The sequence below is a fragment of the Epinephelus lanceolatus genome, chromosome 21, assembly GCF_041903045.1.
Source record: "Epinephelus lanceolatus isolate andai-2023 chromosome 21, ASM4190304v1, whole genome shotgun sequence".
NCBI classification, from domain to species: Eukaryota; Metazoa; Chordata; class Actinopteri; order Perciformes; family Serranidae; genus Epinephelus; species Epinephelus lanceolatus.
The window spans coordinates 27,479,224-27,505,354 of NC_135754.1; the positions used below are offsets into that span (position 1 = coordinate 27,479,224).

Here is a 26,131-nt window from a genome sequence, read left to right on the forward strand (position 1 = left end):
CGTGGTCGCTCTCGGTAGTTTTTTCTGCGGCTGTCAGGCTCCGTTCACTCGCTTTTTCTTGGCTAGGAAACTTGTTCCTGGATCTCAAGTCCATACTGCAGTTGTACAACCAAGTTATAAGTGGGTTTGGGTGTTTGAAATAATTTTAAAACGGATTTATTCGGAGAGCCCCCGGACCAGTGTCTTACTAGCTTTGCCGCATCACGTGACCCCCTGAGCATGGTTTAAACACCACAGCCTACCTGAGTATTGTTGCTGACCTTGTCCATCCCTTTATGACCACAGTGTACCCATCTTCTGATGGCTACTTCCAGCAGGATAACAGGATAAGTATATAAAGTAATTGAAATTAGCTCCACCTTTATCAGCTGCACCATTTAAGTGGTATAGCCTGAATGGATCCCTTATTATAATACAGTCAATGAATGTGAAATGGGCCGTTCTGCATGATGATTACTTTTATCTTTGGTACTTTAAATATATGATCTGATCTGATGCTCATACTTTTGTACTTCTACTGTAGTAAGTCTTGAATGCCGGACATTTTCTTGTAACAAAGTATTTTCACATTGTAGCACTGCGACTTTTACTTCAGTGAAAGATCAGAACACATCCTCTACCACTGTTGACTGTAATTGTAATGACTGAAGATGATCATAATGTTTGTAAGAGAGCACTGTCTGTTTATGCCTTATAGTCTGTTTGATAGATGTTCAGCTCTGTATAGCCTCAAAAATGTCCATTAATCACAAGATTAGAGCAGCCTTGATAAAAACGAAGTCGGAATTTGGAAAGTCACACGATCTACAGTGAAAGTTACACCCTTGATAAACGCATTATTTCTTACTTGCTGGAAAAACTTTGCTCTAAAAAACAAGGTATTTGGTTTTATGTAGTGAAGTAGCCTGATACAAATGCGTTTGTCTTTAGTAATTAGTCAGAATCGCATGTCTGCAAGGAAAGTGCTCTCTGTCCTGCATAAATTTAAATCTCCAAATGTCAAACCATTAGCTGCTTATTAAAGTCACATTATATGAGTGTATAAACTCATGTTATTTCCAATGACAGCCATGAGATGTGTGTTGGGAGCTCTTCTTTCTCTCTCCCCCCTCAGGCTAAGTTCACTTGTATTCACTGCGTGTTTTGAATGTGCATAAAGAGCTTTTTTTGAAAAAGGTTTTTCAAGCGTATATCCAGAAAATCCTCTGAGACCAAATGAACAACTGGACTGTCTGTCCACTACTTTGGTCCAGACAGAAATGATTCAACATCTATCGGATGGATTGTCACAAAATGTGGTACATCCTGGTTTCCAGAGGATGAATCCTATTGGGTGGATTTACATGACATTTGTACAAATATCAAAAGTCTCCAAAGGATGAGTCCTGCTCACTTAAGCAACACATTCTCACTCCGACCTCGTCACATATCGACGTTTGCTCATGGATTTTCCACGTCCACATACGACATGCAAGGTACCCTGGGTGTGTTGGTTGTTGACGTTCTGGGACGCTGTGTCAAGTTCTGCCTGTTATATGCATTGTGTTTTTTCAAAGTACATTTCTGTTTTCACAGGAAATTTAACTTTACATACAGTCTCTTTCAAAATAAACGCACTACGTCGGTACAACACCACGAATTGACTTTTTCTTCCATCAACAACAAACACACGTGGTTAGGTTTAGGAAAAAGAACAGCGTTTGGCTTCAGAATCTTAAGAGATGCGAACACCGCTGTCTTGGGTGATAGTTGGTGTTTGTTGGACTCATCCACCACTGCTCCTGCGTGCCCCAGTTGGACTTCCGCTGCCTTATCTTTTGTCCTTGTTTCGTCCCACATTTCCCCCTGATGCTGCTTTGCACAGTTAAACTATAAGGGCAACCGGCCGCATATCGTGCCGATGTGACGTGACACCTTTTTTCATTGGTTTCTGACGCTGCAAGTCACTGCCCAAGCGCCAGATTTCGACAACTTCGGAGTGAGACCAGGCTCACTTAAGTGATTCTCTGACTTTTCCTCAAGCACCACCAGCAGATCAAAGTTTACGTTTGGTTTCTTACCAAATTCCTGCAAAATGAGTCACGTTCCCATCGAGCTCAACTATAGCCTACTTTGAGTGCGTTCCGAATCGCATACTTTTTCTTTTTACTTTTAGTATGTACTGCAGTTGCCCTTAAAAAGTCGGTACTGTTGCATGCAGTATGCACACAGTTGGGACAGACTATTGTCTCATTACATTATGCCCTGAACTTTGACCCTCTTGCTTTAATATTGATTATCTTGGAGATAAACAAACGCCACTTACTGAGTTTACCAGGGATGGAGATCAACCTGGAGATGTTACTTTGTGATGTATGGAGTTAAACTTCAAAGTTATGACTGCACAGATTGTAGATTCTAACATATTATATTTGCGACAGTGAAATTACATCTGCATCTCCCTGTCATTGTTATTTTCATAGTTATGTCCTTTTGTTATATTTATGATTATTTTGTTTACTTAAACAATCAGTATTCCTATTATTGACAGCTGCTTTTAAAGTCTAAATCCTCAGAACAGAGCAGCAGCAGTTGTGGTTTGTGAACTAGACCGTAGCACAATGTTCATCCCAATGTGACTCTGAGTGCACTGAATGTCCTTGCCAGCAAGCTCAGGTGCTTCCCACATGCTCTAAAAATATAAATAAATAAAGGCCAGAGGTGTAAATAGTGTGTCATCACATTGAGACTTTTGAATTATCAAACTCCTTCTGGCAAAAATGTCCAATTTGTTTGGCACTTCTCCAGATCATACTGTGTGGTTTAGTTTTTTAAGAAGGTTATCTAAAGTTAGGAATGACTGATGTGAAAATTATGGCTGCATACAGTTTTATGACAATATATTACAATATATATACTGGGGGACTCTTCACCCCCCAGCCCAAATATTCACTTATGCTCAAAATTACATTCCATTTTCAACCGCTTATCCAAGGCCGGGTCGTGGGGGCAGCAGGCTGAGCAAATTGCTCGAGATGCCCCTCTTCCCACCAACGCTTTCCAGCTCCTCCTGGTTGATCCCAAGGTGTTCCCACACCGGATGAAATATATAATCCCTCCAGCGTGTTCTGGGTCTGCCCCGAGGCCTCCTAACTTTTGGACATGCCTAGGAACCCAGGTGGCATCCTGAATACATGCCCGAACTACCTCAACTGACCCCTTTGTGAATGAGCAGCGGCTCTACTCCGAGCTCCCTCTGGATGTGCGAGCTCCTTACCCTATTTCTAAGGTTGTGTTCACACTGGGTGCGAATAAAACAATTTGCACATGTGACTTACATGTAAAGTCAATGTAAAGACATGATTAGATGCAAATTTCCACCGAGTGGCACGATGGATGCAAATAAAGCCAAGCAAGTAGCGCAATTTCTTGTCATTAGCTTATTCGTGAGAGTTGAAAAATGTGAACTTCAGCAACCGATTTGCAGCGAGATAGCCAATCAGCATTGAGATCCTCCGGGGACATATGACACTGAAGAGGTACCGGCGGAAGTTCATTAATCAATTTAGCGATTTCACGCACATTTGTCACAAGTTATTCACGTGTATGAAGCGAGTCAACACAAAATATTCTGGCATTTAAACTTGTGTGAGTAACGCAATGTGAAAATTCGCATCACGTTTGGTGTGAACGCAACATAAAGCTGAGCCCAGCCACCCTTTGGAGGAAACTCATTTTAGTTGCTTGTATTCATGATCTCATTCTTTCAGTCACTACCCAGAGCTCATGACCACAGGTGAGGGTTGGGACATAGATGGACTCAGCTCTCTCTTCAACACAACAATCCAGCACAGCGCCTGCATGACCACAGATGCTGTGCCAAACCGCTGATCCATCTCAGCTGCATTCTGCCCTCACTTGTGAACAAGACACACTTGAACTCCTTCACTTGGGGCAGTAACTCTCCCTCAACCTGGAGGGGGCAATCCATCATTTTCCAGCAGAGAACCATAGCCTCAGATTTGGAGGTGCTGACTCTCATTTAGACCGCTTCACACTGGGCTGCAAACCGCCCCAGTGCATTCTGGAGGTCATGGTGTGATAAAGCCAACAGAACCACATCATCTGCGAAAAGCAGAGACACAATTCCAGTCTCTGGCTTTTTTTTTTATATCTTGTGTTGGCAGAAATGTTGTTGCACATTTCTGATCCGTTGTTTGCATAGTTAGCTCATTTGCTGTATTAGGTAATTGTTTCTGTCACCCTAAATGTCCTGCTGAACCCTAATCAAACTCTCAAACTCTATATGGAAAATGGAAACAAATTGTCAAATATTGGTTTTGAGCAGCCAGATCAGATTCGACTGACACGATTCTGAGTCAATATCAATAACAAGGCCCCAAAAGTCTGAGAAAAAAACGTAATAATCTAAACATAAACTTTGAAGATGCACCATAAAGATGCCACCATGATACATTTTGAGTTAGTGTTTCTATTCCATTAGTTTATCTATAGGACTTCAACTTTGTGAGGAGACACAACAGAAGGTGTTCGTGCCCAAAGGGTGTTAGGGGGCGCTTTTTATGTCCAGGCCCAGAGGTCCACCGTGTCATGCTCACGCACATGGTATATTTTCCTCTTATCGTACAGCCCTTTGTGAAAACCCAAGATCAATATCCAAACACTGTGGAAGCTGATAAAACTTTCATTTTACAGTTTTTATGGTACAGTTTGATTTGTAATAAGCAAATACACATTCAGATACATTTTGCTCAGATGAATTTATTATAAAAGCCCGTACATTAATCACATTAATTACAAGTTCATAGATGAAAAAAAAATTTCGATTGATGGTTTCAGCCAGGCCTGGCCAAAAATTCACTGGGCTATAAAGCTATGCCACTTTATGCCAATTTTGGGATTACGTAAAAAGCACACTGATAACACAACAACAATAATGAGAGCCATGTGCTGTCTACAGTATATACTAAACTCATACAAGGCTCAAAGCTTATGAGGAAATAACACATGTAGACTGTGAAGGGCTGACAGATAACGAACAGACTCATTAATAATTTCTGCAACAGAAGAGTGCGTGTGTGTGTGTGTGTGTGTAAGAAGAGGATGGTTGATGGCAACAGGAGGATGAAGAGAGGAGATGCAGAGAAAGACTGTTGTGTGGGAGAGGTGTTGACTTGTTTGTTTGGATCATGTGTCTCTTTAACAAATCATATCATCTTGGCAAATCATGAACGGTGCAAACATGTCTGCATCATGAATGTCAGAACCATCATGTTCATTTTTTCTGCTCTCTTTCTCTTTTTTTTCTCCTCCAGAAATGTCATAATCCTGTGCTGTGATTTTCCCAATAAACCGCAATAAACAAAAATGCTGCGTGCCAGCCAGGAGGTGTGTGCGTGGACAGGGCCTATTTGTGTGCGCACAAAATCAACCACCATTATGATTGACATGTTGGAGGATGGAGGTTGCCGTGGAGACGCAGGAACACAAAATGCCTTACATTCGCTCACAAATGGAGAAGTGATGCACCCTCTGTCTTTTCATTCTGTGTGCTCGGGGTTGCTCCGCACTGTCATCTCGTGTCATTTTTGTCCCAGAATCTTTTATCCTCCATTTCACACTCCATCTGTGCTGTCATATCTGTCAGCCTTTTATTCGTCTGCCACCTTGTAGTCCACGCTGACCTGTCTCTATATTACATTACCCCTGGCTTAAGCCCCTCTTGCACACTAAGCCCTCTGCGTACCCCCTTCTGCCTCCCCACCTCGCGCTCACTTGTTCACTCCCTCTCCATATTTCACAGGTTTAACAGAATGCATCTAGGTCACACATCAATCTTGTGTAACTTGTACCATCTGGGTGCAAAGCTTAGACAAAGTGAAAGGCTGATGGCCAGACAAATAAACACACACAGCACTGGATGCAGCACACACACACACACACACACACACACACACACACACACACACAAAAAGGCAGCCGTCTCTGCCAATGTTGTAACCATGGGAATACAGTGTAAACAGCAGCCGCTGTCAAAACTGGATTGACTGCGCCTGTGTGTGTTTAATAAATAATTATTTGTGTATTCCTATTCTTCTGTCCAAGTAGCGTTGTTAAGGAGACAGGCGCATGCTGGTTGAGGACAATCATTGGAGATCATCAACACAACAGGCAGGAACTAGACAGGCCAAATAAAATCAGGTGCAGCTCAGGCAGGAAACAGGGCAAGGCTGAAAGTCGATCATTATTTCACAATGGGTCCACTTGTTTGTTGTATTTCTCTCTGCTGAAGGCAGAGCCAAAGGTATTTTGGTGTATACTGATAAACTACAACATTAAAACCACTGACGGGTGGAGTGAATAACATTGATCATCTCTTACAGCGCAATGTTCTGCTGGAAAACTTTGGATCCTGGCATTCATACGGGTACCACCTGACATGCTCCACTCTTCCAAACACCAGTGCAGACCAAGTACTCCCCCTCATGGCAACGACAATCCCCAGCCGGTGTAGAAAGCATGATGCCACACTGCAAAAAACTGCTCAGGAATGGCCCGAGGAACATGACAAAGAGGTCAAGGCATCGACCCATCGATCTAATCGAGCATCTGTGAGATATAATGGTGCCTCACCTTGCGACCCAAAAGACTCTGCTGCCATCACCCTGATGCCAGACACTACAGGACACCCCGCAGAGGTCCTGTGTCCATGCCTTGACAGGTCAGAGCCAATTCTGATCCAAAGAGGCCCAACCGTAGATCGGGTGTACATTTGGGTAAACGGCATGTCCCACAGATGCTCAATCAGATTGGGATCTGGAGAAGTTGGAGGCCAGGACGATGCCTTGGGCTCTTTCAGCCATTCCTGAACAGTTTTTGTGGTGTGTCATGGCGTGTCGTTCTGCTGGGGGGCCAACGCTGTCTGGGAGTGCTATTACCATGAGGGGGTGTACCAGCTCTGTAACAGTATTTTGGTAGGTGGAGCATGACAAGGTGCATCCACATGAATTCCAGGACTCAAGGTTTCCCAGCAGGACACTGCTGACTTTAAAAGTTACTCACTTCACCTGTCAGTGGTTTTAATGTCGTGGCTGATCGGTGTACAGTAAATGCATGTTCACTGCAGTAACTCCACTGTCAGGCTGCGTGCATATCTGGCGGAGCGAAGTTTGAGTTCATGGTAGCACTGTACAAAACTGTGGTAGATAAATGTGATGGGCAGTGCCAAGAGAACAATGCCGCTCACTACACACATCCCCCCGAGCACCCGTCCCCCGATTGTCACTGGGTACACATCCCCGTACCCCACTGTCGTCATGGAAATGATGACCCACCAGGCCGCTGCCGGGATGCTGGCATAATCCTGGTTCTGCGTCCCCAAGTCCAAGCCGTGCTCCAGCAGCTGGGCCAGAGCGCTGTATATCGCCATGGCGACAAAGACAAACACCATCAGCATGACCATCTCCCGGTAGCAGCGTGTGAGCGTCAGCCCCAGTGTCTGCAGGCCTAGGAAGTGTCTGGCCAGCTTCATGAGCCAGAACACTCGCATCATCCTCAGCACCCGCAGTATCACCCCAGCAACCCCGAGCCCGGCACCCGGCATCCCTGCTCGGGCCATCGCCATGGTGACATAGTAGGGGGTGATGGCAATCACATCGATGATGTTCAGCGGCCGGCGGAGGAAGTCCCACTTGCTTCTGGCCACCAGAAAACGCACTATGCACTCCGCTGTGAACCAGCCGATGCACACGGCCTCCACTATCCTACAGAGAAGAGAGGAGAGAGGAAAGAGAGACAAACTGAGTGTAAACAGGAAATGGCAGAGCAGCTACAGAGATATGGATGATATGAGATGACTTTGACAAATGTGCAGAAGACGGAAGCAAAGCAGGAGTGACATGAATTATGGAAAATAATGAGGACATCTGTGGCAACTCAGGGTTGACGCAAGTAAACAAAGACAGGAGGTCAGACACACAGAGGGCCGGGAAACTGCACAGAGGGAGGGAGTAAAAACCCTCAAAGAGACACTGTGACACAAGCAAGCACATGATTACCCCGTTGATTAGCACAGCAAAGGCAATCAAACCGAATTAAATCGAGGTGGTGCTTGACATAGAGGCAGTCGGATCAAGCAAATAAGGCCACAGAGCCTCAGGATAACTACATCAGCACAATTATGCCAAACTAAATTATAGAGCAACTGAGGGAATTGCATCATCTACTGGCATGAAATTGGAATCCTTTTGACCCCGAGCATATAAACTACACTTTCAGCGATTACCTAACCACTGTGACCGATCCAAAACTATGTCCAGCCTGAGTGAGCATAACCCAGCCTTATATAGAGAAAGGCTGCCTCGGGCTTCCTGGAGAGAACAGGCTGTGCAAAAATAAAAGTAGAAAGAGAGGTGCACTTTTTCACCTCGCATTCAAAAAAACCAAAAATAACCAGAAGCTGACTTACACAGAAGGTGATTCCTGTAATTCCTTTTTGTTTGCTTGGCCTAATACGATCCCTCCTGCTTGTACACCTTCTACTGTTTAACTCATTACCGACTGGACTATTATGTGTCTGTCATTTATCTGATGTGTTTGTCCTTCTTGTGTACAGTGGCAGTGTAAACTAACCAAGCCAATAAAGGTATTCAAATTAATTGTGAAGAGGAGGGGAGGAGGCTCAGGAGGAAGACAGGGTGTTCTGTCACTTCACTTTTTGTAGATAATATGGATTGTTTATTGATTGTCTGTCTTTGAGAGCGTGTGTTTGCGGATTGCCTGAAACTAAGAGGTGTCACTTCACTAAACACAAGGCCAAAGTCTCTCTGTTAAAGTGTTTTCTATCATGTTTTGAATATGTTGCTGTCTGATTTTTACCCTTAAAATGAAATCGTATTAAGGTTGGAAAAACTGGGATATGACGAATCTATCCGAACATCAACCTTCTGTGTAAATAATTGTCAGTGCGCAATGAGTTTGACCGCTGTCTCGAACGCATGCAGGTGCTCTGCTCATGTGAGATTCATAAGTGTCCCCGAGTGTGTTTATTATTTATAATATGATAGAGAAGTACCCCTTATATACTTTAGCTTGTGGAGATCATGGCTGACTTTTACGCACCAGATTTTAGATCACCTGAAACCGCACAAATTGCGCCTAAACATTAGCAGCATCCTCATGGAGAGCCCCCCTTTTATTCCTCTAAACTTATCTGGCCCCTCATTGTCGCCTACCTGTGCTCCTCCACTGTATTTCTCTTGGCTGTATCCCAGTCCGGCAGGGTGCTGGCACACAGCATGATCATGGAAACGATCACAAAGATCACAGACACCGAAGCCAACAGCTGCGCCAAAATGGAAGAGTTGGGCTCTTCGAATGTCTGGCGCATCTTCTCGAGCCATTTAGCGCGGCCGGTGAGCGCAGTCACTTGCACCGGCTCGTTCGAGCTCTGGGACTCGTCCCCAGACACTCCGATGTCCACCTCGGACAGAGTGTCCAGTCCGATCTCGGACATCCTGTCGTCCAGGCGTTTCTGGCAGCAGGAGTCCAAGTGCGCGCTCTCCAGCCCCCAGTAGAGCATCTCTGTGTAGAAGGACAGCTCACACACTCCGGGGACAAAGCGGAGTTTACCCGAGCGCACGTACAGCATGATGAACACGAAAGCCTGCGCGTGGCGGTCAAAGAAAAACTCATTCCGGTCCCGGTCGTAGTCGTCGCACAGTTCAAGAACCTCTTTCTCGGTTGCGCAGGTATGCAGGCGACTGACGCGCCGGAGAGGGAAATCCCTAATCACCTCACGGGTGAAGGCGTACCGGGTTCCCCCTACGTTGAGTACGCAGATGCTCTTCCCGAACTTCATCTTGTCAACCTGTAACCTAACTAAAACTCATCTTCACGGTCCACCCCCCTTCCATAACAGGAGTTTGGACACTTTGGGGGCCACAGTCTCCCCTGTCCCCCGGGGCGTGGTTCCCTCTAAGTGGAGCTGGCCCTGCGCTGAGCTCCGTGGCTGATGGAAACTCTACCCTCTGTCCCTCACTCCTCTTCTCCCTCTGTAGCCAGTGGAAGAGACTCTCCACCCCAGTCAGGGCGAGCCAATCCCATCAATGATGTCACATGCGCGCGCGCGCATAGACGCACACACAGTAAGACAGACACATACTGGGGAAACTACAGAGATTTTACAAGTATCTCCAAAGTAGAGTCTGTCTGCATAGATATAAAAAGTATAAACATTTTTATGGCTGAATCTTATACAGTGTAGTCCTCTTAGCTGAAGCACATTCGGCACCATGTTTAAATAATAAACACCATAATAATAACAACTCTGTAGGGATTTGTGCACAACACCTGTTATATTGTACCCAATGTTATCAGCCAGGACTTACCTGTTAATACCTGTACAAATCTCAGTATGTAGCCTATATTTATTTTACTACCGTTTATATATTTTCTCCTGGTGCACGTTTTTAGCCTTTGTCTTATCTAATTAGATTTTAGCTTACTTTGATTTGTTTAACCTGTTTTATTTTAGTCTTATTTTTATTTAGATATGTGTATGGGCACTGTTGGAAGAAGCCTGAGGACCAAGAATTGTGTTGTCAACAACAGCCTCACTGTAACTGTTGTGCACATGACAATAAAAAAAAAATATTATGAAAAGATATTAAGGAGATTTAATGATGCTTCCCAGTATCCCCGTATTATCCTTGTATGTAGTAATAATACAGAGAATGCATAAAACACACTTTAAAGGAAGTGAGAGCGGTAAGTGCAAAACAAACAAAAAACAACAGGGATAGAAAGTCATAACTAAAGGAAAATACAATGGGAAATAAAACTCAGGTGACAATAGTAAGTAATAAGATAAAAAATGAAGATGAAAGTAGAATACATAGGATGCATAAGCTGGAAAATAAAACCCATTGAATAAGGATAATAATTCAATCAAAAAAAAAACAGAGAATGCATAAAGATACATTTTAAAAGAAGTGCTTCAATGCTTAAGTGCAAAAAAAAAAAAGCCACAACTAAAGTAAAATACAATGGGAAATAAAGCTCAGGTGAAGTAGAATACATAGGATGCATAAGATGGAAAATAAACCCCACAAAATAAAAATAATAAAGTTAAAAAAACGATTTATAATACAGAGAATGCATAAAAATATATTTTAAAAGAAGTGCAGCAGTGCTTAAATGGAAAAAAGTCACAATTAAAGGAAAATACAATGGGAAATAAAGCTCAGGTGAAGTAGAATAGGACGCGTAAGATGGAAAATAAAACCCACAAAATAATAATAATAACATTTAGAAAAAAGCTTTATAATACAGAGAATGCATAAAAATATATTCTAAAAGATGTGCAACAGTGCTTAAGTGCAAAAAAAGTCACAACTAATGGAAAATACAATGGGAAATAAAAACTCAGGTGAAGTAGAATACATAGGATGCATAAGATGGAAAATAAAACCCACAAAATAATAATGATAAAGTTAAAAAAATATTTATAATACAGAGAATACATAAAAATATATTTTAAAAGAAGTGCAGCAGTGCTTAAGTGCAAAAAAAAAGTCACAACTAAAGTAAAATACAATGGGAAATAAAGCTCAGGTGAAGTAGAATACATAGGATGCATAAGATGGAAAATAAAACCCACAAAATAATAATAATAAAGTTTAGAAAAATGATTTATAATACAGACAATGCATAAAATATATTCTAAAAGAAGTGCAGCAGTGCTTAAGTGCAAAAAAAGTCACAACTAAAGGAAAATACAATGGGAAATAAAACTCAGGTGAAGTAGAATACATAGGATGCAAAATAAACCCACAAAATAATAATGATAAAGTTACAAAAATATTTATAATACAGAGAATGCATATAAAAAAAATTAAAAGTCCAGCAATGCTTAAGTGCAAAAAAAAAAAAAAAAAAAAGTCACAACTAAAGGAAAATACAATGGGAAATAAAACTCAGGTGAAGTAGAATACACAGAATAGACAAAATAAAACCCACTAAATAATAATAATAAAGTTAAAAAAATTATAATACAGAGAATGCATAAAAATACATTTTAAAGGAAGTGCAGCAGTGCTTAGGTGCAAGAAAATAGTTTAAGGTTTCTTCTTCGTCTTTTAAAAAAAAAAATAACAATACAGCACTTAAATTGACAAAGGATGCTGGTGCTTTATAGTCACTTGCTAAATATATATTTCTAATTTTATTCAAAATGAATTGACATTTCAAGTAAGTACGTTTTATAAAGGTAGCTGTGTGTATGTGTGTGCGCGTGCGCGGCCCCCTCTCGACGTCACCAGTCAGTGGTTTTTCGGGTTGATCCGACTTCTTTTGGCTGCCGTGAGTTCACTGTATTGTAAAGGGTACTGAGAATCTAGGAGGAGGAGGGGGGGGTCGATTTGCCAAAAATTCTCCCGCTTGGGTTCACATCCGGAGTCCGGACGACCATAATTTAACGCACCTCTTACCTTTTAAGAAACTGAGTTTTATTGTTTTTATTAATTTATTCTATTTGTCTTAGTTTATGGTTTACGTTAACACTCCGGGAGGGCAGAAATGGCGGCCAACATGTACCGGGTCGGAGGTATGTATGTCAATGTGGATCTTTTTATCAAACTGAAACCCTTCCAGTTTTGCATCCCGCGGGGATCGTGTGGCGTTATTTGTAGTTTGTTCGCGTCTAATAGTAAGATACGACTGTGCCACACGTACAGGGATGCGTTAAGTTGGAGCAGGAAGGTGAGAATTTCTAAATATTTGGGATTCAAAATGGGTCAGGCCTCGCGTCTGTCGTGGCCACAGCGCTAGCCGCCAGCTTGCTACATGGCTAGCTTACAATGTAAACATATTTCAATTGTCGGCACCTTTTGTTTGTGTCTCGGTGCTCGGATAATCACACCGGGGACACGGGGAGCTGATACGCCGTGGGACCTCTCGGCTAGACGTGTGTTTTAAAGGTTGTTGAAATGTTACCACGGACAGTCTGAGGCTGCCTTTGTATTTGCCTCTTCTGGCATGCAGCCATTAGTACGAGTCCTTATTAAGCTAACGTTAGCACCAGCAGTGGCTTCACTGATTAGCATTATTACAGCTGTGGCGCTCGTTTTACAGTATTTGAGCAACGCATCTAACACTCTTGGTGACATTAGACGCCGGGTATTGCCCCACTTTTCCCCCTACATCCAACACAAGCGTAATTAATTAGCAAATTGCACTTGCTAGCTAGCTTGTTAGCAGTGGAATTCAACATCAAATTATTGTCTCGAGAATGGCGTCGTTGCGTCTGGTTGGATTAAACCTTACACCTTTATTCACATGTACTTCAAATCCACATTCACACTGTAATTAAACATAAATGGCACAGATGCTCGACATGTCACTTAAACATGATCATAAAGCGTCTTAGCACAGGTGATATTCGTGGCAACAGTTTATCGGTGCGGTTACATCTGTTTGTTGTCCATATGGTCACCTCAGATGCAGCTCTTCTGCTGCCTTCAAGTGCTCTTTGGAAACTACAACTCCTGTAACTGAAATCCAGTTGGTGCCGGTGGAGTTTTTTTTCTGTATAAAATAATGACAAATCTATCTCTAAGTATTCCCTCTGCATACATATAGCTAGTCCAACTTTGTGCAGCTCTGGCAACACAGAAAAATATACATGTCACGTGTCAAAGCTGGAATTTATAGTCACAGTAACAACTACGGGGATAAACATTTTGAATCCAGAGGTGGACAGCTGTAATATCTATATGCAGTGACTGAATGCCAAGTCCTAACTGCTCTTACATATTTATTTCGTCGCTGACTTGTGTGTGTATATGGAGCATAGTAATTACTATACTTCAGACTTGCACTTGAAGGCAGCATTTGCCATGAACTGAACTTTTCCAAAGTTACTGTATGTTCTGCTCAGGTGTAGTTGAATCAGGCTGCATTTCTGCCTCCTCGGGCTAGGTGAAGCCAGTGGAGAGTCAGCTATTATGACTTGAATAATGTATCACTGTCCTAAATTTATTTATCTTACAAAATCATAGCAGTGTGGTTACTGACTGTCTCACAGACTGCGAAGAACTTGCAGTATACATAGAATTGCCTTTGCCTTGACCTGTCTAAACTGTAATCTGATATCTGTTGCAGTGCGTGCTCTTTGCAATTATCTAGTTTATTAATGCTCCTCACTTCTGTTTTAAACCTCTTTCACTAGATGTAATAATTGCTGATAACTATTTGTTTCTCATTTACACACATACACATGTTTCTGGTTTTGGCTCTGCTATAGCAGTGCGTTAATCAGTTAGTTCCTGTTCCTCAACTTATGTGTTAGTGAGCTGGCAGTGGGGCAGTTGTTGCAATTCACATGTGTAGATCTACGCACACTCCCTGGCCACTTGATTAGGTACACTTATACAATTTACTGCACTCCAGTACAACAGATCCACCACAAATTCTGTATTTAAGAGGACTGTAATGGTAAGCTTTGTTGACAAAGTCAGAGAGAGGTTAGGTCATGTGTTTTGAATATTCCCACCCCCCTCATGTTTGTTTTAAAGGGTGCAAAACGTTAGAAACTTTTCTTAGTACAATGAAGTCCAGCCACTGCACCACCTCTGCAAACAGTAAACATATGGTTAAATGTATACCTCTCTGACTGTCAATCAAAACTGAGCGTTATTATCTTTGCAAAGCTGAGCTGTTTTATGAGTTTAAACTTGATTTTACAGGTGTACCTAATAAAGTGGCCTCTCAGTGTATTATTTTCAGTTTGTCTCCCGAGCTAATCCATCGCCGCAGTGAAGTAATTAGTGTGTTTTCTGTTGCAGATTATGTATTCTTTGAGAACTCCTCAAGTAACCCATACCTGATCCGGCGGATAGAAGAACTCAACAAGGTACTGAGGTGTTTGTGTGTCACTTTTGTGTGTGTTTTTTGCGTTTTATGCCTGAGGGTGAATAGCTAGGATTCCTCCCTGTTCCTGTCCCCACCCCTCACTTTGCCATGATGTTTGCGTGTGTGTGCAATTTGTGACTTACAGTGTTTGTAAGGCGATGGAACCCGACAGGTGTTTACCACTCTCTTAACTGCCATTGTCGTACAGGACACACCTGTGGGAGTGTGTGTGTAGATGGGGGATATTATTGTAATGGACATTTCAGGCGCTTAGAGAGCTTTGTGACTAAAGATCATCTCACACCAGCTTTGAAAAGCAGCATGATCTTGTGTTGTTTTTTCCTGCCCATGTTTGATCAGTTGTGGAGTTTCCTGTTCTAACTGCTGTCATAGACGTGTGTCACTTATGTCAGTTAAGACCAGACCCGAACTAACCTTTGTTTAAATACTACACAAGCGTATTTTAATAGGCGTGACAGAGAAGCTTTTCCTGTGTTGCATTTGCACTAAGATACTGCAGTAAACACATGCCATTATCAGATGGTGTGGGTGGGAAGATGTCAGATCGGGTCAGTATCAGCCTGAAAAACAAACATATTGAGGCTGAACAATAAAACATTAAGATAGGAGACCGTGTTGTTATCGTAAGTGATAAAAGGGGGTGGACAGAATAACAAGAACACCCTGCAGCATGATGCAACGTAACACAGCCATTCTGCAACAGATGCTGCCTGTATGAAGCTTATATGGTTCATTTTTCTGTTGAAAGAGAGCGGTTGATTTAACTTGGTGGGCATTCTTGCAGTTATAGCTTATGTTGGTGTTGCACTGTATTGCAACTAGAGCTGGGCAATATGGAGAAAATGAAATATTATATGTTTGACCAAATGCCTCAGTGACGATATTGTAGGGTTGATTTTTGGTGCTTTCACAAGAAGTTTACACGATTAGATTTTTGATAAATCATCATCAGTAATGTGGGTATAATCGCTAAGTGGGTAAGTTCAGAAATTGTCATACTTTCACTGAAATGCAGTCTTTAAAACCAGGAAGACAACACTTACGATATCCAAAATCTAACATGATGTCTCATTTTAAGATATTGATAAATTGCGCAGCCCTAATTGCAATATATTATAAGGTGTTCCTCTTATTTTGTCCATACCCTTCAGTTGAACACTGTCATTATCTGGTTTTATCTACAAGCTCCCCAGAAAAGCAGCAGAAGTTGAAAACAGTTTTCTCAACCCGCATACCCCCACATGCATTCACTCTCGATCAGTCACCGAATGTAATACTGGCTGAGTCTTTAAGCCTGTCGGCCTAATTATACAGCGAGACAATCAATCAATCATCTGATCAAAAAGTGCTGTTGCTGCCCTGGTCAGCCTGTCATAGCAGCATAGCTTGACGAGCACACAAAGCAGCCAGGCCTCCTGGGAAATTAGAGGTTTGTGCAGGAAGGTGTTGCCACCGCTTTCAGTCAGCCTGTATCTCTCTACTCTCTCTGTTACAGACGGCCAGTGGGAATGTGGAGGCCAAGGTGGTTTGTTTCTACAGAAGGAGAGACATCTCCCACAGCCTCATCCAGCTCGCAGACAAACACGCAAGTGAGTCGCAACTCCTGTCATATGTCTTTTTCACACAGAGATCCCACAAAACTGCCACAGCAAAGATCTTTCATAACACCGGCTTTGCTTTTTTACACGAAACCAAACAATGCTGGGATAATGCCACTCCAGGATGTGATTTTTAGATGGCATGCTGGTGTTCCAGAGGCAAGAGAGATGTGCCGTGTAACGCAACAGCATCTGTGTCAATTGTGGCATATAACACACACGTCAGGCAACACTTTCTAAATGATAATAATCACTTAACATGCCAACAAAAATCATTTACTGTCCTTGTTCTATGGTGATTGATCTCATCCTCCTTCTCCTGAACCTCCTTGTCTCTCAGGGTTGTGCCTGACTGAATGGGGTTCAGCTGGACTAAGTCGTAATATATGTTGTAAGCAAACCACACTGACGTAATACGTGCTAACTACGCTAACGAGATATCAGAAATGTGCAACATTTTTTGCAGACACAAAATATTACAGAAAAGCCAGACACTGTAAATTCATCCCTTCTAAGCAGAAGGCAGACGATAACGTTATCTCGGGGCCTGATAGGGCATAGCCTCTTGCAAGGAGCGCTCACTCTGCAGCTACATTTGGGGATCGGGGACTGCTCGACTCACAGAATCTCAGTCTGTTGAGGGGTTTCCAACCGATGATTAGAATCTTAGACAGTCAGGACATTTTCGGTTGCTGTCCTTCATTGTGTTAGCCGCTAACTGCTGCTAGCTGCTTTTCAAATTTCCCAATGTTGGGTCACGCACATAGCACATTGTTAGGGCTCCAGACTGTGACCAAATGGTCACATTTTGCGACCATTTTTGGAGTCAATGCAAGTATTTTTTACAGCTACTCGCTCGTGTGCGACCCGCAGATTTGAGGGTGGGTGTTTTGACTACAACTCAATATATTGGGCATTACTTAGGGCTTCAGTTTGCTGCTGCGGAGCAGACCTGTCCCCTCAACTACACAGGCTAAATATATTGTGTCTGACTATAAGGTTAAAATTTTCAGAGGAAAAAAATACAAGACAACAGCTTTCATTAAAGATCAGTCTGTTACAGTCAGGGCTTCACATCTGTACAGATGTTATTTTAACAATCCTCACATACCACTGACCACAAGTCTTTGTGATGTTTAATTCTTCAACAATTACTGCCTTTATACAGTAGGGCGAAGCCGAATAATGGCACAACATTACCACTTTGGACAGGTAGTGTGAAAAGGGCTAAATACTAAATGAACGTTCAAACCAGAAGCTTCCAAAGAGGGAATGTCTCTCGTGGACACCCAAGAAATATTGCTATATCAAAAAATATTTGTGGCAGCTTTGGTCGCTCTAATCGCTCATCACGTGAATTGCTGAACGTTCGATCGTGTTTGTCAGTTTAAAGGAGCTGCAAAGCAGACTACTGGCTTGAAAGCAGTGTAGTTGCTGCTTGCTGTTGTCCAGTTAAAAAGCTCATAGTTGGCCTACAGAAAGTTATACTTACCCCCCCAAAATCGTATCAACATGGAAGATGATATTGCTGCTGTGATGTGTGCTGCTGCCATCTTGTGCATTCGAAGATGCCTTCGCCGTTGGGTTTGGGTGCACGAAATTCTCCAGCGCCGTGATCAGCACGGTGAATTTCATCAGCAGGTGCAAGAGCAACATTATAAAGGACTGAGTGGGCGCGAAGGCAAGTAAGAAACTTTTCTATCCATTGTCGGAAGAATTGTGCTGTACAAACCAAAGTTACATGGCTTGTTCTCTGGGACCCGCTTCATTGAAGCACGTCAGCATTTCCGACTGGTTGTCGCCGAACCGCATCAGAGCTCATTACCATGAAGTTAAACGAGTTTTAATTCCCCTCCGGACCTGCTCCGGCCGCTTTGGTCGCCTAAGACGAGCGGCTGACGACCAGGTCGCCAAAGTGGCTGAGCTCTCATTGAAAACTAATGTCTTCCACCGTTTTGGAAGCTCTGGTCGCTGTTGGTGTGTACGTACAGTAAGAAAACTTTTAGATATTAAGGTGTCAAGTGTGAGTAAAAGTCCCTTTCAAGCAGTTCAGTGTCTTCAGAATCTGTATATTAACATACATTAAACTAAAATGTAGAGCTTAAACAATCAGCCGATTAGTTAGTTGATCAACAAGTAATTATTTGGCAACAATTTGGATCATCAGGTCTTCCTTTGAAGTTATTTTTTTTCAAGCAAAATGCTTAAATTTGCTGGTTTTAGCTTCACAAAAGAAAAGATTTCCTGTTTTTCTCTGCTGTATAACACCGTAAATACAATATTTTTGGGGTAATCAATCAAGAAAATAATCGCAAACAAAAATAATTTGTTAGTTGCAGTCCTATTCAGATGTGTTCACAACAATATTTTAAAAAAGAAGTGAGAATTTGCAAATTTTCAGCATCTTAAAAAAATAACTAACATGATGATTCTAATTTTGAAATTGTTTTATCATTTATGGACATTGCATCATCAGTCTGACCCTGTGTGGTTTCAATTTGTGTCTGCAGGCAGACTCAGTGAGGGAAAATGTCATTATGGGCTTTCTGCTGCGTGTCAGTCAGGCGAACCTTCCAGCTGCGTTGCCACTTAGCACGTCCTGTGCACATTGAAACATTTACCACCAATGTGAGATTTTTCTTTTTTCATTTTGACCACAGCTCCAGAGTGTAACCATTTAGTCACATTTAGGCGCTCCAGTGCGACTTGATAATATGCCGCTATTCATATTCATATGTCACATTTATTTCTTAATTAGTTATTACAGAGAGGGACAGAATTGAAGTGAGGCTGCTTGAGGAAAAGAAGCAAGGAAAGGAAAGTGTTGTTATCACACCAACACCTATTCTGTGTGGGTAGCCCTCCACTTGTTTCCAGTGATGTTTCACTTTTTCCTTAGGTCATAATAAAACAAACTGTTGATCCCTTTCCGGAAATTAAAAACTCCCCTCTGCCAAAGCAATCGCACGACTGCAAGAAGTTTGATTGAGATGAGACACCAACCAAAAATGGTTTAAAAAAATTCACATGACTGAGAATCAGCACTTACAGGAAAGACAGGAATGCACCGTGTGGCTACATCCCATTCTCTCTGCGTGGTCAAACACTTTGTGGGAAACCAGTTTTGCTCATTTCGCTAAACTCTGTAAACATAAAGTAACCTTAAGCACAGAAATATAAACCATACAGTTTGCATGAACATATGCAGCCATCGTAGCACAGTGCCAATTCCACAAGCTGTTTGCAGTCAGTCGTCTACCAGCTGCTCAGCAGAAGAGACAGAAACAACAATAAAATTTAACACTGCCTGCTACTTAGCACTGTAAAAAAAAAAAAAATCTCACAATTTATGGCTCGGATTAGTTGAGGAGGAAGACAAAAGGACAGGCAGTGCATCTGATTTACAGAAATAGAAACAGAATATGCAGAGTTTGTAGGAGTCAAAGCTGAAATATCTGCACTTATTACCAAACTCCAGAGCCACAAGTTGATGTACGGAAATATCAGCGTGTTTCTCTGAGTGTTTATTTCTTTATTGGTCTCAGTAGAGTTATTGTGGAGGACTGTTAGCAACATTGGCATCCGTTTTGTCCATCAAGTTTATTAATCATTGCAACCAAAGATCAAACAACAGCTTAGGGCTAAAAAGAAGCTCTACACAAGAGCTAACATCTCAAAAATAGACATGTTGCAACCTACCCTGTTTGATATCAAGCTATGCAGGTAGTTTGGGTTTTATATGCACAAGATTTTCAAGTATCTGCCCTTGAGATTGCTGCTGCCTCCTTAACACAATGAATGTGAATAGAATTGTGTTCAAGCATCCAAATATTAGATTTGGAAACATCTTCTTTTACCATTCATACCTTGCAATATTTGAATGCATGCACTTATTCTTGACTGCCAAAATGTCAGTGTCTGGTGATGAATTAGCAACCAGTTGCCAGCCTCAGTGACAAGTACGAGATTGACTTCCTGGAGTTGCCTTCCAGTGGTTTGCTAGTGGAAAGCTTTGTATATGAAACAGCAGCAGCAAACAAAACCTTTCAGTTTGCATCAGCCGTGTCTTTACACCGCAGTCACAGCTTTGATATATCGAAGGAGAGCAGATCAGAAAACAGCAAGGCTGCTATCTGTTGGATAAATGTAAGAACAGCAACATAATGTAGGAAGTGAAGAGACGATGTAACACCAAAATCTGAACAAGGCTGAACCAACCAGAGACACTGCAGTTAAGTCAGGGGTCAGTGTGCTTCAACTGAAGTGCAGTCGTGCAGCGTCTGAAACCCCCTTCCCTTATAACTACACGTATAATCACTTCATGCACTGATTGGCCGTGTGTGTGCAGTGGTTAGAAAGTAGGCAGGGTGTGAACTTTTCTCACAGGCTTTCTTTTTACATTCGTCACAACCAGTGTTGAGCATACGCTGGTGCTAAGGGTTTAGCTCTGACAGTGGAAATGTACGTGACCACAGGTTGTCACACCACGGTACAGCTAAGGTTCAGATTTTTCTCAAACAGCTACAGTGGAAGAAAGGGTGAAAAGGCGGCTGTCATACAGTGGGTGGGCGACGCAGTATTCAGCTTGGTCTCAGTCCCAAAATATGCTGAAGTATGAGACGCACCGGGCTTTCAACCAACTCCAGTGTAAACCCGTACATGTCATTAGCCCTCGCTGGCGTTCCAGAAACTAAAGAGCCGTGATGGGCGTGACATGTAACACAACAGCATTGGCCTCCAGTGTGACATATAACATACGCACTGGCAGTGCTTTATAAACAATAACAATGACATTACTATGGCGATAACAATTATTAACATCCCTGATATAAGGCAGCTAATCTTGTCCTCTGCTCAGATGGTAAGGAACTCTTGGTCCTCTTTGTTTTCTCGTTGCGAGCATTTATATTTGTGCGGTGGTGTGTCTGTGTCACTCTGCAGTTACAGCTCCAAAACACTAGTCTGCAGCGAAGGTTTCTATGAAGTGCTGTAAAGTTTAGTTGATTCAAAACACACATTAAACACACATTAAACATGGCTTAATATAGACAATTTCAAACACTAGTGCACAAATCAGCTTCACTATAGCCCTTTTTAAACAGGAATTGTGCAAATTTGCAGGAAAGCCCAGTCAGTCTTTTTTCAGCATTGGCAGTATAAAAACAAAATCAGGGAGTGCAGCAAAATGCCGCCTACCTACTTTTGTTTATATAGAATGCACCTTTTTTGGGGCAATGGGGGGCGTGAGCAAGTAACAAAACGTGTAGCTCAGCATGTGACGTAATCAGTGACGTGGGAGGGAAGCCGCGGCTGGTCAGTCCTTCGGCGATTCTCTCATAAGTCGGCCCATTCTTCACCGTCCCCGTCATCTGCTGGTTAATGGCCTCTTTGTTTGCGAGGGCAAGGAGGGCGCGCAATTCCTTGTCTCCTCAGTTGCTCATCTTTACAGTGTCTGTCAGATTTGCGTTTCTCTTGCTACTAGCTGCTCGCTAATTCCTGCTATCAGCTGTTTCCTGTTTATCCACCGCCAGTGGGTCGCACATGCGGCGTCATCAACAGCTCCTCCCACAAGTCATCAACAGCCCCTCCCGTTGCGAAAGGCTGCCTTGTTCTGTTTAAACTTAAAGGGTTCCACTAATGTGACTACCCTACGAGGTGGAAAATTGGGCATCTCGGATCAACTCGCCAATCCGGCTCTGTGTGTCTAAACGCTCACAGCTTGCCGGCAAAACGGCCCAACATTCGCCGAAAACTGGCAGTGTAGAAGGGGCTAATAACTCGCAGCATTCACAGAGAAACACTTGTCTTTATCTGGACACATTTTCCCCACAAATACAACATGCTAACGTTTTTAGCACAAGCCTATGACATATTACATTGTATAAATTAGCCTAGTGGCTAGGACTAGGACTTTTTTCTCTACTCAAAGAAGCCAGGAACAACAGCAACATTAGCAAAGGTAATGTTACAAAATTCGGCTCCATTACAACTCACAAGGTTCACTGACAAAACAACTGTCTTATACTAAACACGTTTTCCAAACAAATATAACATGCTAACGTTATTAGCACAAGCCTATGGTATTTTAAATTGTATAAATTAGCCTTGTGACGAGTGGAGATTTCCTCTGCTCATATGAAGCCAGGATAAATCACACACAAGACTTAAAATGCTATTTTTGTGGAGGTTTTATTGTCTTCACAATTTATTGTTTCTTATCTGTGAAATTAAAGTAAATAAAAGCTTTGTTTCCACTGAGGGAAATGGTTTCAGCTTACAGAAATAGACAGGAGGTCTGTGTCGCCGCGACATGTGGTTACATTTCTGGGGAGGTGCACGTCAGGCTACATGTTGACACAGAGCCTGCATTGCATTTATGGCGTTGATTCAATGCAGAAGTATAAATTCCACTCTACTCATGTGAGTGGATTCGAATCACATGACTTACCACTGACTTCTTCTGTGTCAACAATCGCCAACCTCCTCTGGAGGCTACAAGGTACAACGCAAAGGGCTGTCCTGGGAATTATTAAAGGGATGTCAGGGGCTTGTGCCCAAACGTCAAAATATGACGAGTAGGGATGAGATCACGTTCAGACAGTCTCTGATGGAAGACGTTCATAGTGTTGCACTTGGTTGTTCATATGAAAAATGATAAGTACTTGTCAAGACTGAGAAAAAATGAGTTTCAGAGAAAGAGAGTTGGCTCCTTTCTCACCTCACTCAGCGGGTCAGTGTAGTGTGAAGTCACCGTGAAGGTCGGATTTGGAAAGTTACAGAAATTGTCGGACGCAGCTGCCCCCACGCAACAGCGTCACAAGGGTTTGAAGGGAGAGGGTTTCTGAAGCTATTTGACCATCCGACAAGAACTCTAGTATTTATGGATGAGACTAGCATTTCTTAAAATTAAATTCCTCACCCTCGTCTTGAGCATAATAGCTTGGACGTCTTTAATGGATGGCAGCAATAGTTTGTGATCGCAAAGCCCTCGAGAACCACTTTACCAGCCTATTGTATTATATCTGAGGACGGCGCCGCTATGAAATATCATTAAGTGGTGTTTTATGAAATCCTAGAGATAAATGGAGGAACTTGGCTGAAAACATTTGTGACTTTTATAATCTGTTGGTCTGTTATCCGTCACGAGTACGGTCATGATTCTCGTGTCATTTGTCACATACTCATTTGTAACATCAGTGTCTCCTCTGATATGTTTTATAGTGTGTCATTTTTGCTCATGTTTGCCTTTTGCAGAGGAGTTGGAAGAGGAGAAGGAGAGCCCGACAGAGACAGAGCTAACAGAAAAACAGAAACACCAGCTTCGCCACAGAGAGCTCTTCCTCTCCCGGCAGTATGAGAGTCTACCTGCGACACACATCAGGTACTGTACAAAGACACACACACATGCTGGACCGAACACCTCATCCGCAGGTTGTGCCCATGGATAGCCACTCATCCAGGCATGAACAGACAAACTGAGTGCTGCTCACTTCCTGTGTCTGTGTTTTACATGGTGCTTGTTCCCTCTCTGTCTCCTCTATCAGGGGGAAGTGCAGTGTCGCATTATTGAATGAAACTGAAGCCGTTCTCTCGTACCTTGACAAAGAGGTGAGCTGGAGAAAAGAACTTGATTTGTCATCTTGTAGTGTACTTTTTTTTGCTTGTTGCAGACTGTCATTGCAGGTTTAGTCATACATTATATGCGTTTTCATATTTCAGGTGTCACAAATGTAGAGAAAGGCAGAGGGCTGCAGCTAATAATTACTCTCCTGGTCGATTAATTAGCTAATTATTTTCTCGATTTATCGTTTGGACTGTAGAATGTAAGAAAATAGTGAATTTTTAACACCCAAGATGATGGTGTCAGATTACTTATTTTACCTAGCCAAGTCCTCTAGACTAAAGCTATATGTTAATTAGCTCATAAGACAAATCCTCACATATTATAGATGCTGCTGCTAGAGTATACTAAGATTTGTAAGTTGTATTATAGAGAGTCATTAGAGCCTTTTGTGAAAGATAACCTGGTGGCTGATTGGTATGTTGTTCTCTCCAGGATACGTTCTTCTACTCGCTGGTGTACGACCCAACACAGAAGACCCTGCTGGCTGACAAAGGAGAGATCAGAGTGGGACCGCGCTTTCAGGCAGACGTACCTGAAATGTTACAAGAGGGTCAGTCAGGAATGTGTGATTTATTTAGACACCTGCAGGTTCAACAGACATTTATCTCTAGTGTCATTATCCACACCTCTAGTGTGTGTGTGTGTGATTGGTACAACGGGTTAAGGCTAGTTCACATTACACGATTTTCACCCTGATTTTGCGTCGCAGCGACTATCGTAATCTGGAGTGTTTATACCTGGCAGCATGTGTTTCTGTCATCGGGAGTCTCGCCAACTGCATTACAACCTGTGTGTGCACACTGCAAGATTTCTCCGCCAAGCTACGTTTTTTAACTTGGAGACGACACATCGTAAAGGCATGGATATTCCTCCCAGTGTTGAATCAGATCTGCCTCCAGGGCCTGGGTCCAAACCCAACACGCTCCCCGTGATCCTGTGGACGCCGCCATTGTTGTTGTTGCTTGCTGGCTTGTCAGTGTTGTCAGATCTTGGGAGAGAAACAAGCAACCAGGGCTATGGAAACAAGCCCAGAAGAAGCGACTGGACCTGGCAACCCTGCGGCTTGTCCTCCTCACATTTCTTCCGTCCTGGGACGTATCCCGCCTCTCATTGGCTGATGCTCTTTGTCAGTCGTGTCACACTGCTCCAGTTTTCTAGCATGCCAAATATCCAGTCCCAGTCACAGACGAGGGGACGACTTGCTCGTAGGCTGGTTCACACATGAGGACTCCTCATGGCTAGGCATGTGCCAGTATGAGATTTTGACAGTATGATAACCGTGGGCAAAAATACCACGGTAACTGGTATTACCGTGGTGATAATAATAATAATAATCATAATAATAAAACAGGTGTCGTCCTATTTTCGCGCTCTAGTCTTTAAAATGGTAGGCTAATATTTGTTTGATCGTTCATGAGTGACAGCACGTACCAGGCATCTCCTGTCAGTGTAACGCATCATCACACCAGTTGTTTAAATGCGTAGGCTAATATAGACCCGTTAAAAGTTTAATAGAGCCGTTTCTTAACTTGACGATGGTGACTCCGCCCAGCAGCTCGTTGAGCTCCTCGTCGTTGCGGACAGCCGGCTGCAGGTGGCGGGGGATGATACAGGTCTTCTTGTTGTCGTGGGCAGCGTTTCCAGCCAACTCCAGGATCTCAGCAGTCAGATACTCCAGCATAGCCATCAGGTAGACAGAGCATAGTTTCCTTTGCACAGCAGCCTGTGAACATGGCCGACTGGGAACTGGAGCCCAGCACGAGAGGAGCGGGTCTTTGCCTTGGCTCTGGCTTTTCCTCTGGTCTTTCCACGGGCACTCATTTTTCTGATGCTCTCTAAAGTCATGACAAAGTGGGTTCTTCTGATAGCCAAAATGGTCCCATACCACTGATTCCGTCCTTTTTGCCGGTGGGGAAAGTTCAGCTTCGCCTCCTCCAGCCACGTTTGCAGTTGAGAGAGTGGATTTATACTGATTACT

The 26,131-nt window shown here is 42.8% G+C and overlaps 2 protein-coding genes across 5 annotated transcripts in view; one reads left to right on the top strand and one right to left on the bottom strand.

Annotated features, from left to right (window-relative positions):
* Window positions 1-4,735: 4,735 nt before the first annotated feature.
* Window positions 4,736-10,062, bottom strand: kcng3 (potassium voltage-gated channel, subfamily G, member 3). The gene is made up of 2 exons (XM_033610779.2): window positions 9,234-10,062; window positions 4,736-7,763 (listed from the first exon to the last, which is right to left on the bottom strand). Exons 1-2 carry the CDS (start codon window positions 9,857-9,859, stop codon window positions 7,118-7,120), a joined length of 1,272 nt encoding a protein of 423 aa, XP_033466670.1. The 5' UTR covers window positions 9,860-10,062; the 3' UTR covers window positions 4,736-7,117.
* Window positions 10,063-12,315: 2,253 nt separating this feature from the next.
* Window positions 12,316-26,131, top strand: part of mta3 (metastasis associated 1 family, member 3) — a 44,110-nt gene continuing 30,294 nt past the window's right edge. For 3 of the 4 annotated variants that reach the window (XM_033611631.2, XM_078163277.1, XM_033611633.2), the window contains exons 1-6: window positions 12,316-12,604; window positions 14,844-14,911; window positions 16,427-16,520; window positions 23,784-23,910; window positions 24,074-24,137; window positions 24,586-24,703. In XM_033611631.2, coding sequence (XP_033467522.1) covers window positions 12,577-12,604; window positions 14,844-14,911; window positions 16,427-16,520; window positions 23,784-23,910; window positions 24,074-24,137; window positions 24,586-24,703 — 499 coding nt within the window. In that variant the 5' untranslated portion in view covers window positions 12,316-12,576. Of the gene's footprint in view, window positions 12,605-12,740; window positions 12,760-14,843; window positions 14,912-16,426; window positions 16,521-23,783; window positions 23,911-24,073; window positions 24,138-24,585; window positions 24,704-26,131 lie in introns of those variants that run through there. The other variant, XM_078163278.1, reaches the window with a different exon arrangement.